Raw genomic sequence first — 20,868 nt, forward strand, 5'->3', positions numbered from 1 at the left:
TCAGTAGATTTACTGTAAACTTTACTTATTTGAAGGACATAGTGGAAATATAGGTTTGGGAACCTAGCTCTGTGTGGATATTCTGTGACCACTACTGACAAGACAAGAAATTATTCTTGAGAAAGCATTGCATTTATTTTGAAATCTTCAAAGATCTGAAACAATAAATCATCCAAAATGCATTATCAATTTATTACCATACTGAATTATGTTCACTTTGTCTAAAATATTTTTAAAAGTTAGTCTTCAGAGAAATTAGCTATTTCAAGACTCTAAATCATGTATTTTTTGGGGAGAGGGGTGTTGCTGGTATTAAAAGAGTTTTACATATTATCCTTGGTATCAGAATAATACCCCTAAGTTTTATATTTCTGATAGATTTCCACCCTCTTCCATCAACTATTTTGGTATTACATTAAAAAAAAATCTACCCTTTAACTTCTCAGATTTCCTTCTAATTAATATTCTTCTTTTTACATATTTTAATGATAAGACTTTCTGCAGTAGTTATCAGGATCCATTTCTTAATGTGTAATCTATGAATCTATTTTTATAAGTTTCACTTTGCTTAGTGTATTTTTGTTCTGACGTTTTGATTCTGGATAGACTTCTTTCAAGCCACAATGCTCTGAGATGCTTTTGGCTACTTAACCCATTTTGCATATTGTGCCATTTGTAGAATAAAGTAGCTTTTATACTTGAAGTTGATTTGAACTCTGAAAGGCAACACCTGAGCATCACACAAAACTGGATAATTATGGCTGATTGTGTTTTTCAGGTATAGGTCACAGGAAATTCATTTGGGGTAAAGTACGTACAAAGCTAAGAAATATGCAGATTTTCTGTTGTAGGATTGTGTAAAAATTATTTACAGTTAATACTTGCATAAAGGTTAGAAAGGTTGATGAAGTGATATTTAGTTTTGCTTTACTATTCACTGCATGTCAGAATGTAATTATGACTGATTCATGAAACTGTCTTAGAAACGAAGCATCTTTATTAAAATGCTGATCAAGATAAGAGCTGACAGTAATAAAGAATAGAACATTTTAGTCTTGTTGCTTTTGAATGATTGCTAATTACCCCAGAGGTCATGTATAGTGCTTGGTAGGATTCATTGACATTATTTCTTTTAAGTCTGCTGTTTCAACAACATCTGAGCATGAAGACACAAACTGTGTGCACATTGAACAATAGTTTGGCCAAGTTTTTGAGGCTTCAAGATATCCAAGAAACCTTTTTCTGCTTTAGTGCATTTAGCTTTTCTCTCTCAAAATTATAGCATTCGAGGGGTGCTTGGTACAAAATATTTTGTATATTATTTTACTATTGACTGTCTCTACACTTCCCATTTATAAGTTGGTATTAAATAGTATACACAGGTTATTGAGACAATGTCCTCTCTGAATATACACATAAACACTTAAAGTAAATAAGAACAACATGTAGATTGGCCCTAAAATTAGAATTCATAGAAAGGACTTCTTAATGTATAATCAGAATGTACTTCTTACTGTCAATAGTGTTCAGCTTGTTTTTATTAAATGTGAAGTCTGCAATTTGTTTCTAAAGACATGTGGAAGTCCTTAAAGTTACAGTATTCCTCAGTTAATAATGAATAATGATCATTAGGATTCACATATTATAAAGATATGGTTGATTAACTGAATAAACTCTGCCATAATACCTAAAATAACTTAAGTCTTTAAAATTCTTAACAACTGAAAGTAGAAGAAACCATACAGTCATATCACATATTTATGTGGTTTCCATGATATAGCAGAAGAATAATGGGTTAAGAAGGCAGTTCTTTGTGAGCCTGGCTCTGTTCCTGACATTTGGGCAAGTGTCTTGAATCCACTTGAGTTCACATTTTTTTCATCTATAAATGATAGGATTGGACCTCAAGATTGCTAAGGCCCTTATTGTGCTACCAATTTTCAAAAAATTAAGTTTCAGAAGTTTACTTGTAAATTATTTTTTTGGATTATGATAGATTTCTCCTCTAAACATTGTTCTAAATGTGGTGTTCAAGTCCTAGGCTAGCTGGTCTGCAAAAGCCTAATTGCCCAATTAGCTCAAATATTATACCTTTGTAAGATAAAATACAAGAAAACAATATTCAGATTTCAACATGCATGCTAAGTTCCTTTTAGCATTTATTAAGTGCTTAGTCACTAGGATTACAATGGTGAAGCTGTCCTGAAATGAATCCTGCCATCAAGGAAACGAAGGTATTCTATTAGAGGAAATAGACACACCAACAAATAATTATAAGAAAAATATTATACTTCAATATTGAATGGATTAGTAGTGATTAACTATGTGTTGGGAGTGTACAGTGCTAGCAATGATATAAAACAGTGATAAAACCACAAATTTTATTTTTTTTTAAATTTATTTATTTAAATTCAAATTAGTTAACATACAGTGTAGTATTAGTTTCAGGAGTAGAGCCCAGTGATTCATCACTTGCATCTAATACCCAGGGCTCATCCTGACAAGTGTCTTCCTCAATGCCCATCACCCATTCAGCCCATTCTCGCCCCCCACCCCACCTCCCACAAATTTTAAATAAATTTTCTATCTTCTGTAATGCTGGTGATTATGGAGGATGAGTGACTGAAATGGAAACTTACGTGAATTCTGAATGGACTCCCATGTGTGTCTGCAAATTTCAGAGGCTGATGAATCTGAGCCTTTTGTTTGTTAAGCTTTTTGTTTTCTTCTTTTAGGTGTGTCCCTGCCATCACTCTTGGCTTAGTAGTCATGCTTATGATTTTGTTTTTGCTCTAATTGGAGTTAAGTGAAGATTTTCCTGAGAAAGCTGGAGAAGGCTTAGAAGGGAGAGATGAGGGCAGAGGGAGAAAACTAAAAATAGTTTCAGTGTATGTGGGAAAAGCTACCTGATGAAACTGAATAAGTTATGAATAGTGAGAGCTGAGAAATGACTACAGAGCAAGGAATATATGGAAGGAGCCTTAGAAACATTTATACCAGCACCTTATACTGTAAGGTAACATTTATACCTTTTTGAGGCTCATGCCTAAGATTGCCTGGCTAGTGACAGAGCCATACCTATAACCTAGATTTCCTGCTTTTTACTGAGAGTTCTTTCCACCCACCATGTTGCTCAGTGTGTGTGTGTGTGTGTGTGTGTGTGTGTGTGTGTAACATTATATATTTGTTATATTTACATATTATAATATTGTCTTTGGGTAGAATTAATTATATTCTCATTTGCTTTTATCAAGGAACTATTTGTCTTTCTTTTATAAAGTATAATCTACTTTATTAATCTACCTTTAGTTGTACATAATGATAAATATAATGATGTTCAATCTTGTTTTAGCTAATCGCTTAAAATTTACTCTTCAGATCTTTTATCAAAGATCGGAATAAGTTACAAGATTGACTAAATTCATCTTCTTTCTCTTCCTCTTGTCATCTTTATTTTATTATTTTTAAGCTTTTCAAAAATGTTTTTTTTTTTTTTTGAGAGAGAGTGCAAGCTTTTAAGCAGGGGAGGGTCAGAGAGAGAAGGAGAGAGAGAATCCCACACAGGCTCTGTGCTGTCAGCATGGGAGTCCCTTGCAGGGCTCCATCCCATGAACCATGAGATCTTGACCTGATCCAAAGTCAAGAGTCAGATGCTTAACAGACTGAGCCACCCAGGTGTCCCTTTCATCTTTAAATAAAAGTGCTAATGAACAGTGAAATGACAAAAAGCAGAGCAAATATAATGCAGAAGGGCAGAACCAGAGTTCAGAATATTTATAAATGCTATCCTGGATACTGGAAGTCTTTTTTTTTTTTTTTTATTTTTTTTTTTACATTTTTTTTTTTAATTTATATATGAAATTTATTGTCAAATTGGTTTCCATACAACACCCAGTGCTCATCCCAAAAGGTGCCCTCCTCAGTACCCATCACCCACCCTCTCCTCCCTCCCACCCCCCATCAACCCTTAGTTTGTTCTCAGTTCTCAATAGTCTCTTATGCTTTGGCTCTCTCCCACTCTAACCTCTTTTTTTTTTTTTTGTTCCCCTCCCCCATGGGTTTCTCTTAAGTTTCTCAGGATCCACATAAGAGTGAAACCATATGGTATCTGTCTTTCTCTGTATGGCTTATTTCACTTAGCATCACACTCTCCAGTTCCATCCACGTTGCTACAAAAGGCCATATTTCATTTTTTCTCATTGCCACGTAGTACTCCATTGTGTATATAAACCACAATTTCTTTATCCATTCATCAGTTGATGGACATTTAGGCTCTTTCCATAATTTGGCTATTGTTGAGAGTGCTGCTATGAACATTGGGGTACAAGTGCCCCTATGCATCAGTACTCCTGTGTCCCTTGGATAAATTCCTAGCAGTGCTATTGCTGGGTCATAGGGTAGGTCTATTTTTAATTTTCTGAGGAACCTCCACACTGCTTTCCAGAGCGGCTGCACCAATTTGCATTCCCACCAACAGTGCAAGAGGGTTCCCGTTTCTCCACATCCTCTCCAGCATCTATAGTCTCCTGATTTGTTCATTTTGGCCACTCTGACTGGCGTGAGGTGATATCTGAGTGTGGTTTTGATTTGTATTTCCCTGATAAGGAGCGACGCTGAACATCTTTTCATGTGCCTGTTGGCCATCCGGATGTCTTCTTTAGAGAAGTGTCTATTCATGTTTTCTGCCCATTTCTTCACTGGGTTATTTGCTTTTCGGGTGTGGAGTTTGGTGAGCTCTTTATAGATTTTGGAGACTAGCCCTTTGTCCGATATGTCATTTGCAAATATCTTTTCCCATTCCGTTGGTTGCCTTTTAGTTTTGTTGGTTGTTTCCTTTGCTGTGCAGAAGCTTTTTATCTTCATAAGGTCCCAGTAATTCACTTTTGCTTTTAATTCCCTTGCCTTTGGGGATGTGTCGAGTAAGAGATTGCTACGGCTGAGGTCAGAGAGGTCTTTTCCTGCTTTCTCCTCTAAGGTTTTGATGGTTTCCTGTCTCCCATTCAGGTCCTTTATCCATTTTGAGTTTATTTTTGTGAATGGTGTGAGAAAGTGGTCTAGTTTCAACCTTCTGCATGTTGCTGTCCCGTTCTCCCAGCACCATTTGTTAAAGAGACTGTCTTTTTTCCATTGGATGTTCTTTCCTGCCTTGTCAAAGATGAGTTGGCCATACGTTTGTGGGTCTAGTTTTGGGGTTTCTGTTCTATTCCATTGGTCTATGTGTCTGTTTTTGTGCCAGGATACTGGAAGTCTTAATGCAGTCTCTGAAAATATACAAGGATGATTTTTTAAGGTAAATATTTTTTTGAGGTTTAGTTTTTCTTTCTCATTCTAGAAGTTGTGATTATAGAAAAATGAATCACATGCATTATGTACTTTGTATTTATAGTATGGTTATATTTTTAAGATAGAAAAGTTACTGTTTACCTCTGATTATTTGTATAGAAGAAGGAAAAATCTTGTGGGTAAACTTACTGGATTTTCAAAAAAACAGATTTTGCAAAGCTGCAGATATAGTGGGAAGTTCCTCTTAGCCTGGGGATATATTGCCCAGTTCCTTTTTGTGGGAGAAAAAAAGTTTACAGGTGCTGCAGTTATGGGTTGGTAGCATAGTTCTAAAAAAATTTTTTCAAAAGGTATATACATCAACTTTTTTCTAGTCTGTGATATGTTATTCATATGTTTTTCTTTTTATTTTTTAAGTTTATTTTTATTTATTTTGAGAGAGAGAGCAAGCAGGGGAGGGACAGAGAAAGGGAGACAGAATCCCAAGCAGGCTCTATGCCATCAGCGCAGAGCTGGATGTGTGTGAACCATGAGATCATGACCTGAGCCGAAATCAGGAGTCTGTACTTAACCGACTGAGCCACCCAGGTTCCCTGGTTTTTCTTTTTTTTAACCTCAGGAACGGAAACTCTGGTTTTCTTGGATAAAGTAAACAGTGGGAGAAGAAATGGAATATTAATTAAAATTCTGTTGGTTGTGACAGGGCTGGAAATGTATAATGACTAATTTCAATAAGGCAGCTATCACTCTTTTCCAGGTACTGCTATTTTAGGGACAATACATGGGCTCTCTAAGATCTTTCCTTTTATAAAATTTTATGTGAGATAAGTGAATGCATGCTAGGTTAAAAAATGAGAACATCACGTAAGTGTATATGTACTAAATATCAAATGCTTCCCCTTCACTACTCTCCCTTCTCCCCATTTTTTCCCTTCTTCCACCCGTGTCTCATTTCTACTTCCCTCCTCAGGAGTAGCTGCTGTTAAAAATTTAATGTGGAGAAATGACATCAGTATTAGGTTGAGTAAGGCATCTCATGTTCATGCCCCCCCCCCCCCAACAATAATTTGGCATCCATTCACAGACAAAAGTGCCTTTGTGAGCAGTGTTAGATTTAGCACCATATGCCAAATCACCTGGGAGGAGGTTTACCCACCTATGTGTCAGGTAATAGGAATATAGACCTTGGTCCTGGCTGTGGACCAGCTCTCGCCTCTCCCAGCTGTGGTCTGGGAGCCCCTGGAAACACTCTCTTAAACAGTCACCCAAGGACAAGAGAGCCTTTGTAGATGTCCAGGTTTCTAGCAGAGGAGTTTCAGCACACTATTGGAGCAAAAACAAAACAAAACAAAACAAAAAAACAAACCCAAGTTTGGACACATTGGGAAGGGTCAGAGAAATGGTTTAACTTTAGCTGCATCACCCCTCCCCTAAGGCAGCACAGTTTAGGGCAAAAAGAGATCTTGGTCTGTAATATCCCCTGCAAGGGAACAAAAGAGGATGTGAGTGATCACCCTGCTTCCCCAGCTGTGTGGGATACTGCCTAAGAGATTCATTCTTCTTTTGCTCCATCCAGAGTACTGATTCTGACCTGCATGGCTGGAGGGCAGGAGAGGCTGGGAGAGGGACAGATAGAACTCTTTGAAGGCATTAAAGAGAGGTGGATTCTACTAACTGCTTCACATACTTCATCAAGAAGGTTGCTCACAAGCTGCTGGGGACACCTCCCCCACAGCCCCCCAGCTGGCTTGAGGACATCTCCAGTGCTGTGCATATCACGTGCGCGCGTGCACACACACACACACACACACACCCTCATTTTGTGGCTGATGCTCTGTGCATACTCCCAATGGTTGTGGTAAGAGTGAGCTTTGGTAGATGGCTAGTGAGCATGTTCAGAAAGCAGTCTGAATCTGCACACCAGAGAGAGATCATAAAATTGAGCATTAGTGGCATCTCTGGGAAAATAAAAGGAAAGTTGTCAGCCCTCAGCCTTGTGTGTTGCAGGATTGAGAGAAGGCATGTAAGCATGTGGTCATATCCTCTTTCAAGGGAGAACAATAATTGTAGAGCCATAGAAGGTCTGAGAAAGCCTCCAGATCGCGAGTAGGGCTGATGGAAGGTATTTCTCTCCTGCAAGTAATTAGTAAAGATAGGAGGAGGTGACTGCTACTTCAGATATGAAGACAACAATGCAAAACTCATGAAAACATGATACCACCAGAGGATCACAATAATCTTCCAATAACTGATCCCAAAGACATAGACACCTGGGGTTTACCCCATCAAGAATTCAAAATAGCTGTTTTAAGGATACTTAATGGCTACAGGAAAACACACCAAATTCAACAAAATCAGGAAAACCATACACAAACAAAATGAGAAATTTAACAAAGAGAGAAAAATCATAAAAAAGAACCAAGTAGGGACACCTGGGTGGCTCAGTCAGTTGAATGTCCAACTTCAGCTCAGGTCGTGATCTTGTGGTTTGTGAGTTTGAGCCACAATTCGGGCTTACTGGTGTCATCCTGTCAGTGCAGAGCCTGCTTCAAATCCTCTGTCTCCCCCTCTTGTTGCCCCTCCTTCATTTGTGCTCTCCCGCAAATAAATATTTTTTAAAAAAGAACCAAATAGAAAATCTGAAGCTGAAGAATACAATGAATGAGGTGAAAAAAAAAGATCAATATCAGACTTAAGTAGATGAAAGAATCAGTGAGATTGAAGACAGGAAATTTACAGTCATCCAGTCAGAACAGAACAGAGGAAGAAGACTGAAAAAGAGTGAAGAAAACCTACATAAACTATGGGATCTCATCAGAAGAAACAATCTGTGAATTATTATGGTTCTAGAAAGAGAAAAGAGGGAAAGGGGACAGAAAATTTATTTAAAGAAATAATGGCAGAGAACTTTGCAAATCTGGGGAGAGATTTGTATATCCAACTTCATGAAAATTAGAGGTCATCAAACAAACCCAAAGCATCTTCTCCAAGATACATTACGATAAAACTGTCAAAAGTCAGAGACAAAGAATTTCAAAAGCAGCAAGAGAAAAAGAAATTTGTTACTAGCACACCATAAGGCTATCAGATTTCTGAGCAGAAACCTTACAGACCAGAAGAGAGTGGGATGATATATTCAAATATAGCTTAAATTAAAAAAAAAAAAAAAACACCTGCCAGTCAAGAATACTCTATTCAGCAAAGTTATCCTTCAGAAATAAAGTATAGGTAAACACTTATCGAGACAAAAGCTGAGGGAGTTCATTATGACTAGACCTGCCTTATGTTATAAGAAGTTCTTCAAACTGAAGTGAAAGAACAGTAATTAGTAACATGAAAATATGTAAATATATAATACATTGGGAAAGGTAAGAATGTAGTCAAATTCAAAATAGTCTTTGGCAGTGTGTTAGCCACTTAAATCTGGTATAAGGGCTAAATGTCAAGAGTATTAAAAATAACTATACCTAAAAAAAAATAACTATACCTATAATAATTTGTTAATTAATACACAATATAAAAATGGTTAAATTGTGACACAAAAACAAAAAAGAAAGGTAAGTATAAAGGATAGAGTTTTTATATGAGATTGAGGTTAAGTTGTTACCAGTGTAAAATGCACTATTTATAAGATGTTTTATGTAAGTCTCATGGTAACCACAAAACAAAGACCTGCAGTAGATACACTAAAGATAAAGGGAAGGAAATCAAAGCCTACCGCTATGGAAAATTATTTGTTTACAGAGGAGGGGAACAAGAGAGAAAGAAAGGAACAAGGAAACTACAAAACAGCCAGAGCTGTTATTAATATAATTAATAAGATGGCCTTAGTATGTCCTTATCTATCAATAATTATATTCTAAACATAAATGGATTAAATTCTCTAAAGACGTAGAGAATCTGGATGGATTAAAAACAAGAACAAAAAAGCAAGACCTAACTATATGCTGGCTACAAGCACATAGCATTAAGGACATGTAGGCTCAAAGTGAAGAGATGGAAAAAGATATTTCATGGAAGTAGAAACCAAAAATGAGCAGGGATTGCTATACTTACATCAGAGGAGATAGACTTTAAGTCAAAAATTGCAACAAGAGTTAAAGAAGACCACTATATAATAATAAAAGGGTCAATTCATCAAGAAGACATAACAATCATATATGCACCCAACATCAGAGCACCTAAATATATTAAGCAAATACTAACAGTCTGAAGGGAGACAGCAATACAAAAATAGTAGGAGACTTCAAAAAATGGGCAGAGGAACCAAGTAGATATTTTGCCAAAGAAGACATACAAATGGCTGTGGGTACATGAAAAGATGTTCAGCAGCACTAATCATCAGGAAAATGCAAATCAAACCCACAATGAGATGTCACCTCACATCTGTTAGAATGGCTACCTTCAAAAAGACAAGAGATAAGTGTTGGGGAGGATATGGAGAAAAAGAAACCCTGTGCACTATTGGTGGGACTGTAAATTGATGCAGCCACTAGGGAAAACAGTGTAGAAGTTCCTTAAAACATTGAAAATAAGGCTAGCATATGATCCAGCAATCCCACTTCTGAGTATACATCCAAAAGAAATGAAATCACTATCTTGAATAGATATCTGCACTTCCATGTTCTTTGCAGCATTATTCGCAACAGCCAAGATGTAGAAACAACCTAAGTGTCCATCAATGGATGAATGGATAAAGATGAAGTATATACATACAATGGAATATTTTTTGGCCCTAAGAAGGAAATTCTGTCATTTGTGACAAAATAGATGGACCTTGAGGGCATTATGCTAGGTGAAATAAGTCCAAGAAAGACAGATACATATGATATCTCTTACATGTGGATCTTAAAAAGCTGGACTCATAGAGACAGAGAGTAGATTGGTGGTTGCCAAGAGCTGGGGAGTGGGGGAAATGGGGAGATGGGTACAAAGTTTCAGTTGTAAGATGACTAAGTTTTGGGATCTAATGCACAGCATGGTGAATATAGTTAACAGTGCTTGAATGTTGCTAAGTTCTTGCCATAAAAAAAAGAAATGGTAATTATGTCAGGTGATACGGTGTTAGCCAATGCTACTGTGGTAATCGTTTTGCAATATGTTAAGTTTATCAGTTGTACACCTTAACCTTACAAATGTTATATGTCAATTATATCTCAATAAAGCTGAAAGAAAATATATATCTTCTCAAGTACTTTTCTGTACATTTATATGCATACATATCTTTATGTATGCCTAAGCATATAGTTTTGTTGTAAATTAGTGGAGTAATAGTTTTATCTAAATCTAAGTTGTGCTTTTTATACCTTGTAGATATCCTGAAGAACTTTTTATATCAGATATAATTCTACCTTTTTCTTTTAAATGACTGCTTTGTATTTCTGTTAATGGCTGCACTATCATTTCTAACCTAATCTGCAATTTTTGTATACTAAGGTTTATTGTGTTTCTTTTCAAATAATGTTAAAAAAAAAACCTGTTTACAAATGCATTTTTAGTCACAAGAGTCAATGTTTTTGTAGGATAGTTTCCTAGAAATAGAATTTCTAGGTCAAAGGTTCTGTGCAATTAAAGCTTTATTAGGTTTTGTCAAATTACACTTAACTTGTATATTAGCTAACATTGAAAATTAAATGTTGAAATTGAATATACAAATAGATGATTTTTTAAAAGAAGCCATACTAATCCTTCTAGGACACAGCAGGGTATTAATAAATAAATGACAAGAAATCATGTGGATTTAATGTGTGATAACTGAGAATTTTACTGGATGTTGCTTGTACATATATTGAATCAGTATCATTATTGCAAAATCATAATGGCCAAAATACTTAAAGGTTGTGGAATTTTTGGACTTTTGTTCTATGTCTTTTTCTGAACAGAGGAGATATGTGTAGTGGTGACGAGCACGTGGTCTGCAGACCTGTAGCTTCATTAACAGTATGAGGTATGAGTTGAAAACTTAACTCTATAAACTTAGGGTCATTTAGTTTGAGATGCTGGAGTCCTCTGATGGGCCAGTCTGTAGTATCTCATCACTCAGGTCTTTTTCTATCCTTTCTGCACATTCTCATATTTTTTATTTTCCCTAGGGAAATGTATTCCAAATCCTCTTCATTTAATCAAACTACTCCAATTTTAGAATATTTCTTCAACCTACATTAAGCTTTATCAGTCCTTTGTTTACTTAGTATTCTATTCATTTCCGTTGCTGAAATAGCTCTTGACAACTCATATGCTTTTATGTCTTTACCCACATTGCAAAGTAATGGTGATTTCTTTTTCATCTCATTTTGTCCGAACATAAACAAGAAAGGAATCAATGCTACCAATCTCTGACTCTGTGATTCTAGGATCATAAACACCAACTCTGGGTGGTCTTATGGCTTTAGTTACCACCTATGATGGACATCGTGGTTGTTTCTCCTAAATTCATTCCACCTCTCTTGTGCTGTGTAGTAGCAATGTGATTTGGATGGGACTAATTGGAGCTGGGGCCAGATTAGTCTAAGCCAGTGGTTCTCAACCCTGGTTGCCCATTAGAATGACCTGAGGAGCTTAAAATAAAACAGACAAAATCAGCCAACCTAAGCCCTCCTCTGCAAAAATGTCTGGGAATGTGACCTGGATATTGGTACTTTCTAATTCCCAGCTAAAGCTAATATACAGCTAGTGTTGAGAACCACTGGCCTACCAGTTAGAGTATTCCCATCTTCCCTGCCACTTAGCATTGGTTAGCTTATGTCATTCCCCAAGCCTCATGAGTTGATTGTAGTAGGCATAATCAGCCTAATCAGCATAGTTCAGGATTTTCGTTTTATGAATGTGGATATATTCTCAGTTTCATCTCTGTCATTGAAGAAACCCTGCCTCGGGATGAAGTTCTTATTTGGAGGAAGATACAACTCCTTGGCTAAATTTTCTGTCTAAGCTGAGTTCTGACAGAGACTTTCTCCTTGACCATACTTTAGTTAGCCTCCTCAGAACCCTCTTGTCTCTAAGGCCTCAACCCTGTCCATGTCAGTCTTTGTTGAGTCTAGTTTTAGCAAGAATCCTGCTAAGTCAGTTCCCATTTTGTCATAAAAGCTCCTTAGGAAAGGGACTGTACTGGTTGGCTTTTTCCTGTAGTTTCTAACAATATTGACTTGTACCTAACCTTTGCATATAGATGTTTGCTAATGATTTGTTCAGTTGATTAATATTAACTGAGCATTTACTATGTACTATGTACTACATACTGTGCTAGGTGCTAGGGACACAATGATGAACAACAGACATGATCCTTATCTCAGAACTTGCAGACTTGAAACCAAAACCTATTTCTATCACCTCAGTCATTAAAAGAAAACTTCCAGTTTTTTATGTGCAGTATAATATAACCAGACAAAGTTTCTGAAAAGCTGTTCCATATCATTTTTGTATGGGGTATGGTTATAATAAGTAAATGAATCTGTTCGTTGCAACAAAGCTGCTTCTCAAGATAACCATCAAGACTAAGCCTTACTTGGTTAGCATATAATCAGAAGGCAGGAGAGGTAGGACTTTTCCAAGCAAGGGACAGAGTACTGCAAGGACTTTCCAATAAGCTCATGTGAATTTTGCATTGCCTTGTATTTCCAAGTAAGAGACCTGGTTGCTTGAACATATCCCGGGTATGGAGGCAATATAGCAAAGTAATTAAGAATGTGAACACTGGAGCCAGAATGCTTGGGTTTGAATCCTGGTTCTGGTACCGAAACCCAAGTTCAGCTACCTGTCACTCAAAAGGCCACTACCCAAGAGATGAGTTTTGACTGGAAAGGAATATGAACTTTATTCGGGAGCCTGGCCACCTGGGGAGAAGGCAGATTCTTGTCCAAAGGCCAACTCCAAGGTTTCTGCCTGGCCCAGAGATTTTTAAAGGGGTTTAATCCGTTAAGGGAGTACAGTGATCTGTAACATTTCTTGATGCAGATTTGATGATGCCACCTACAGAGTTATCTTGGTACTCAGAGGTTGTGTAAGAAGTTCTGGTTCCTTGGGGCGCCTGGGTGGCGCAGTCGGTTAAGCGTCCGACTTCAGCCAGGTCACGATCTCGTGGTCCGTGAGTTCGAGCCCCGCGTCGGGCTCTGGGCTGATGGCTCGGAGCCTGGAGCCTGTTTCCGATTCTGTGTCTCCCTCTCTCTCTGCCCCTCCCCCGTTCATGCTCTGTCTCTCTCTGTCCCAAAAATAAATAAACGTTGAAAAAAAAATTAAAAAAAAAAAAAAAAAAAAAGAAGTTCTGGTTCCTTGATGCCCAGGGGTGATTGTGCAAGAAGGTCTGGTTCTTTGGTGCCCAGGGGTGATTGTACAAGGTCTGGTTCCTTGGTACCTGGAGGTGGTTGTGCAAGAGTATTCTGTTATTTCTGCAAAGGAGGGAAAGGTCTTCAGATACACAAAGGGAGGTGAGTAAAGTCATTATGTGACCTTAAAAAGAAAAAAAAAAAAAAAACGTTTTGCTAAAAGATTACTGGGCTGATCAGAAAGCCAAGGAGGCTTCAAGGAGTCTTGCTGGCCTCTATGGCCTGGGAACATTCTGATCCTTCATTCCTCAAGGCCAGTAGTCTGCAAATCTCAAAGAAAGTAAATTAGTTGTGTTACAGTTCAAGGGCTTTAAGTCAGCAAGCAAGGAGTGTGTTAACTTGAAGCAAGTTAAACCTAAGACCAGCTGGAATGTTGTTACCAGGCTATCAGAGCAAAAGCTTGTTCATTATTGTACTTTCAGTCACCATGGAAGTGCCCAGCATATAATGTTCAGTGTTTGTTAGGTTAATCCAAAGTGAATATTGAATTTTCAGGGGACTTGATAAACCATAAGTGTATTTTTTTGTGCTACAAAACAGTGTGGCGTATTTGTAAAATATGTGGGACATCTTTAGTATCATCTTGAAAAATCAATATACAAAAAATATTACATTAATAATTGAATTTCCAAGATTGCTGGATATAAGGTCAATATTCAAAAATCAATTGTATTGCTTCATACGAGTAGCAAACACATACTTAGGAATGCTCATACATTCCTAAGGAAGTATAGGTTGTACAGTCACCTCGGAACACTGACAGGGTTCACTACAGCTGAGCAGACTTACCCTGTGGTCAAGCAGTTACTCTTCTAGGTATATATCCAACAGGAACATGTGCACGTGTGCACCAAAAATCATGTGCAAAGAATACTCGTGGCTGCGTTATTTGAAAGGGCTAATAACTAGAAACAGCCCACATGTCTGTCATCAATGGAATGAGTCAATGAATTGTGGCTTCTTCACATGGTGGATATGAAAAACCGATCAAACTACAGCTATACACAACATATGGGTGGATGAATCTCAAACACATGAAGGAACCCAATCCCAAAAGAATACATCTTGGGTGCTTCTACTTACATAAAGCTCCCAAAACAGACAAAATTCTATGTTGCTACAATCAGGGTACCGGTTACCTTTGAAGAAGTAGAAGATAGATACCAGGGGGACTCCCGAGGTTCTAGTCATGTTCTGTTTCTTGATTGAGCTGGACATTTATGTATTTTAAGTTTATTTATTTTGAGAGAGAGAGAAAGCGCATGGGTAAGCACAAGCAGGGGGAGGAGCAGAGAGAGAGAAGAGAGAGAATCCCAAGCAGGCTCCATGTGCTGTCAGCGCAAAGCCCGATGTGGGCCTCGAACTCACGAACTGTGAGATTATGACCTGAGCTGAAATCAAGGGTCGGACGGTTAACTGACTGAGCCACACAGCACCCCACTTGTGTACTTTTTTGTACTTGTGTTATACTTACATTATAAGAAGCTTAAAAATATGTACAAGGTTATTATGTACTGAATTATTTAAAATGTGTGTTTATTTTCGAGAGAGATCTGAGCAGGGGAGGGGCACAGAGAGAGGGGCACAGACGATCTGAAGCAGGCTCTGCGCTGCCAGCGGTGAGCCCGATGTGGGGCTTGAAATTACGAACAGTGAGGTCGTTACCTGACCTGAGCTGAAGTTGGACACTCAAATGACTGAGCCACCCAGCTACCCCTATTATGTACTGAACTTTTATATATCATTGCTTAAACTTAAAAGTGGTAACACATTATTTTAAATGAGATTGAAGCAGATATCTTAGAATGTATACATACTTCAGCATACATATTTGAATGTATACCTGCCTCAAAGAAAGGTACCCCCACCTAGACTCCCACTCCCCCTCCTTTTTTTTTTTTTTTTTTTTTTTTGGTACACCTAGCTAGTCTCCCACGCCCCTCCCTTTGTTTTGGTTCAGTATCTGTCTTGTACTCTTACTTGTCATTTACTTACAGAATTGTATTCTTGGCAAACAAGATAGTACCATATTCAGTGTAGCTTTCCTGTATTTAAATCTAGTTATTTCTCTCATACAACTTTTAAGTTATCAGAAAGAATTAAGCTTACAACTGTGTATATAAATATGATCCTAATTTCTCTGTCGTCATCTCTATATGTGTATATAAAACTTGAAGGATATATGCTATAAGCAAACTTTTTTCTGAGAAGCGGATGATAGACTTTTATTTCTGCTTTTACACTTTAATATTTGAATTTTTTACAATGAGCACGGATCACTTTTTTTAGCTTAAAAAGATATAGTTTTAAAGCCTTAATAAGTAAAAAGACAGATCTTAGTTATTCCTGGAAGTAGAAAGGCCTCAGCCATTTTTTCTTGTATTACTTACTTATTCTTACTTATTAAAAATTTATAAAGCCAATCAGTCCAATATTGTCAAGAAAAACTTCAATAATATGTATCTTTTAATTTTCTATTTAATATAATCACTTAGATAAGACGTAAAACTTTGACTTATATGGTTTTACTCTTTTTCCAAATTTTCCATAATAAGCAATATTACTTTTATAGTAAAGAGTATTTAAGGTGGGCAAATCTTTATTACTTCAATTTTTGCTTATGAGGTTGATATATTGTGGTTTTTAAGGCTTTTCTCCACAATGTTTATTGTTCTTTTGTGCCAATTTGGAAGGGAAAAGCCACAGTAGTAGCTTTATAAAGTTATTTTGCGGGATGCCTATTTTTCTGATGGTATTATTCGCAGTTGCTAAAAATATACACAATAGCTCTTGAGGAAAATGCAAACCGCTAGAATATGGTTTTTTGAGTAGTACATTTTTCTTTGCAAAGTCAAGGCCTTTCACTCATGCACATGCTCCCATGGGTATGTTAACCTCCCTCCACTTCCTCTCCAAATTTCCTAATTGCATTTTTAGATTGTATAATTGTATTTGTCCTTTGTATATGTAAATATACAAACTATTTAAAAATAAATTTCTTTTGGTAGCTGATTAATTTTATTCATTTCAAATGGATGGTGATAAGAGGTCACAGGTCTTATAAATATCCCTGGAAATTAGGAAATTAGATCTTGCCCTTTTGACTAGATTCACTAACAGGGAAACTGCTTAGCTTTCACCCTCCTTCTGCAAAGTGTTTTGAAGAACTTAGCTTAAGTGAATAAAATCTGAAAATTTGAGGCTTATTTTTCTTTAAAAATATAAACGGAGTGTTAGTATTTGTCAGACAATTAAGAGCTAAAATCTAAGGGCTTTGGTTGTAGTTCTTTTGCTGCTGATTAGGTATTCCTCAGTGGTGATTAGTGAATGTACAAATGCAATCATTCGGTAGGGCTTAATCACTCATATGAGAGAGAAGTTAGTTACCCAGAAAGAGAAATTGAAGCTTGTGTAACTTCCATTAGTCCTTATTTTTTTAACAGAAAAAAAAAAGAAGGAAAATTTTGGCTAAATTAGGAGTATTGGGTCATGGAAGATAAATTGTGGTTTAAAAGAAATAGAGAACCTCGGTAAATATACTTACATGAACACATTGCAGTACTATTTATTATATTGCCTGCGGTACAGGTGGCTTATGAAAACCTGGACAGATTTCCTTCAGAGAGACAGAGAATGAAGTGCTACCTAAACAAGTTGTCTCCTTTTTGTACTGGATGGCTGAACCCCCACAATTGCAGGATGGGCAAGGAGAGGAAGTGCCTGTTTTCCCAAGTTTAGCACATTACTCAAAGTTGAGAAGCCATCTGAGGCAAGAGGAGAGTCCATGTATTTGACAATACCATATTCCTTTCTGGTTAGGTGGGTTATGGGGCTTGAGTCCTGAGAGTGAGACCTGGGGAGTGGATTTGAGCAACTTGGAATGGTAAGTTAGGGATGTCTGTGTGGGGAGGCCAACTGGCTGCGTGAGTCTAGCATTGTAGGGTGGTATGACTTTGTTAGGGTCAGGGCTTGTTCGCCATGGGTAGAGTTCAAAAGCTCAGCTTTGAAGACTTCCCCAGGGGAATACCTTCTTCTTGTGGACATAAAATAATCCCTAAACAAATTCACAATTGCTGACATATAAATCAAAATACTCCAGCCTTCTAGCTCAGATTTCTGGGTTATTCCTAAGGTGACCAGGACTGTCCTGGTGTTAGCACCCAAAGTCCTGCATCCAGAAAAGCCTATCAGTCTTGGGGAAGCCCCTCAGTCCCAGGGGGATTGTTGATTACCCTATCTTACTCTCTTGAGCCACTTAGCAGCTGCGGCATAGGAGGAGGAGAAATGTATTCTCATTACCACTGTGTACAATCTCTTGCCTATAGTGCTGATGATAAACAGCCCTCAGCTCTTGGATAGCAGTTCAACCCAGGATGCAATTTCAGAGAAGAAGAATGTTGCTACATTTCCAGCATACCCAGATATGACTGTTGTGATTATCTACTGCTGTGTAACTAATGACTGAAAAACCTAGAGGCTTAAGATAATATTGCTTCATTATCTTTCCTGGTTTCTGTGGATCAGGGATTTGAGAAAAGCTCAGCTGGCAATTCTGGCTCCTTTAGTACCATAGTGACAACAACTGGAACAGCTGGATCAGACACCTCTGTCTTCCTGTCCTCTCAGGGTCTCTCCAGGTCGCGTCTCTGTATGGGCTGCTATAAGCTCTCTCTGGCATGCTTGCCTTCAGGTAGTTTGATGCTTACCTAACAGGTCAGGGTTCCAGAGCAAGTGTCTCAGCTAACAAGGAAGAAGCTGCCTTGAAGGTCACATCAGATATTATCGCATAGCATCATCTTATCGTAGTCACAAGATTCAGGGGACGGGGAGCATAGCCCCCACTTCTTGATGGTTGGAATATCAACATCCCAATATTTTGGGATGGAGAGACAGTTGCAGCCATCTTTGGAAAATACAGTTTGCCACAATTACCTTGGCCCCCAAAAAGCAGTTTTTCACTAGTAAAAGTAATGAAGTTGTTAAAATATGATTTTTTCCTCATGAATTTTCATAGAGCAGTTTTCATTTTGGATGAAAACAAAAAGTTCAACGTGTAAATGTTTCTTGATTTGTTCTGAAAACCCTTGCTCACCATTGTTCTACTGGAGTGTGTGTGTGTGTGTGTGTGTGTGTGTGTGTGTGTGTGTGTATAATATATATTTGTCCCCTCTTCCCCCTTAAAAGAAAGCCAGTTGACCAAGATAGGTGTAGCAAAAGTTCATAAGCTTCTAGAGTAGGAGTTTCAGGGTGTGTGTGTGTGTGTGTGTGTGTGTGTGTGTGTGTGATGAGTTTCCATGCACATTTGCAACCTGGGGTAATGGAGAGGAAAGAATAGGGAGAATAGAAGAATGGGACTCACAGTGAAGGAAGGTGTCTACTGGAAAGCACTCTAATGACATTGATGACTGGAAAGGGGACTAATAAGGGACAAGGGCGGTGGCAGTCATTTGGAAGTGAAGGTCAGGTATACATACAGCATCACTTTAATATGATCATTTGCTTTAAATTGTGGATACTAATGTTCTGGCCCAACTCTCTCCCTTTGTGGTGCTGGAGACCCATGAGTTATTCTTTTTGATAGCCTGTAGCTCCTTATTTCCTGGTAACAGAAATTGGGATTTAAAAATTTTTAATGAGGGGCGCCTGGGTGGCTCAGTCGGTCAAGTGTCTGATTTCAGCTAAGGTCATGATCCATGAGTTCAAGCCCCACGTTGGGCACTGTGCTGACAGCTCAGAGCCTGGAACCGGCTTCAGATTCTGTGTCTCCCTCTCTTCTCTCTCTGCCCCTTCCCAACTTGTGCGCATGCTCTCTCTGTATCAAAAATAAATAACCTAAACAAATTTTTTAAATTAAAAAAAATAAAATTATAAAAAAATTTTAATTAAAAAATTAATTTTTTTTAATGGAATGCAGTTATGTGGGGAGTTTGCTGATAGCACTGTTTTAGCAAACTTTCAGAAAGGCATGCTGCAAATCTTAACTTTCTTGAACTGATTTTTTGGGGGCTTGATAATATACTTAATATTCAACTTTTATGAATCTTCCATGACTTATATTGTTTTGTCCTAAACTCATTGTTTTATTGAGGAAAAATTTTAAAAATTTTAAAAAAGGAAAAGGATAGCAGAGAGATCATAATTCTAAGGCACCACTTGTTTAAGAAGATATTTATGTGTTTGGATTATAGGAATACTGTAAGACTGTCCAGCTAGATTCTGGGATAGATTACCGGAAAAGGGAACTTCCTGCTGCAGGAAAACTCTACTATCTGTAAGTTTCTTAAGTTCAATTTTCTAAATTTATTATCTAATAATTAATCAGGAAAAGATGAGAAAAATAAGCAGGGTAATTATTAAAGCCTGAAAGGCTAGTTCTGAAGCCCGTGATTTTTAAAATAGAAAATGTTATAATGTTAACTTCTTTAAACTGTGTTTTTTGCCATCCACATTTGCATGATTTATAATGTGTGATTGGATGAAACCCTAATTAGTTTTTTTGGGAGGAGTGATGACAGATGGTTAGGAAGTAATGAGAATCCTCTTATGAGACTCTGGTATTAAGAGAACATCTTTATTGTGTGAAAGTAATTAATTATTTGTGGATATCTCCTGACAAATGTGCCATTTCTTTTCCCCAAAAATTGTTGTTTTATTTTGTTGGACAATCTGTTTGTATTTATCATTGTTGATTGATTTCTGTGCACAACTATGTAAAACATATATACACAAGTAAAATCAGGATATATTTTATCTTTTGAAAACTAAGACTTTCCGGAGTAGGGGCAATTTATAATAATAGATGCATTCAGCATGTGCTATTAATGCTGGGAAACAAATACTTGGTTTTATTTTTATTATTATTATTTTTTAATTTTTTTAATGTTTATTTATTTTTGAGACAGAGAGAGACACAGCATGAGCAGGGAAGGGGCAGAGAGAGAGAGGGAGACATAAAATGTGAAGCAGGTCCAGGCTCTGAGCTGTTAGCACTAGAGCCCGACGCCGGGTTTGAACTCACGAACTGTGAGATCTTGACCTGAGCCGAAGTTGGACGCTTAACCAACTGAGCCACCCAGGCGCCCCACAAATACTTGGTTTTAAAATGTCATTTGTGAGAACCCGAAAAGGGACAACTGCTTTACAAACATAAACTGTTGTTTAGTGCAGGCCACCTGTGTTTGGCACACAGTGGGTTTTCAAAAAACAGATCTGAGGGCTAATTGTGATTTAACTCAAAGGCATGTTTCTCTTCATTTAAATTTTG

General features: G+C 37.4%; 1 protein-coding gene across 2 annotated transcripts in view; it reads left to right on the forward strand.

The window, feature by feature from the left end:
* Window positions 1–20,868, forward strand: part of AFG1L (AFG1 like ATPase) — a 208,482-nt gene that overhangs the window by 130,381 nt on the left and 57,233 nt on the right. For both annotated transcript variants that reach the window (XM_086707541.1, XM_025925758.2), the window contains exon 9: window positions 19,793–19,875. In XM_086707541.1, coding sequence (XP_086563667.1) covers window positions 19,793–19,875 — 83 coding nt within the window. The remainder of the gene's footprint in view (window positions 1–19,792; window positions 19,876–20,868) is intronic.

This window comes from Puma concolor, chromosome B2 (assembly GCF_028749965.1).
Source record: "Puma concolor isolate L17-30 chromosome B2, mPumCon1.1.hap2, whole genome shotgun sequence".
Taxonomy (NCBI): Eukaryota; Metazoa; Chordata; class Mammalia; order Carnivora; family Felidae; genus Puma; species Puma concolor.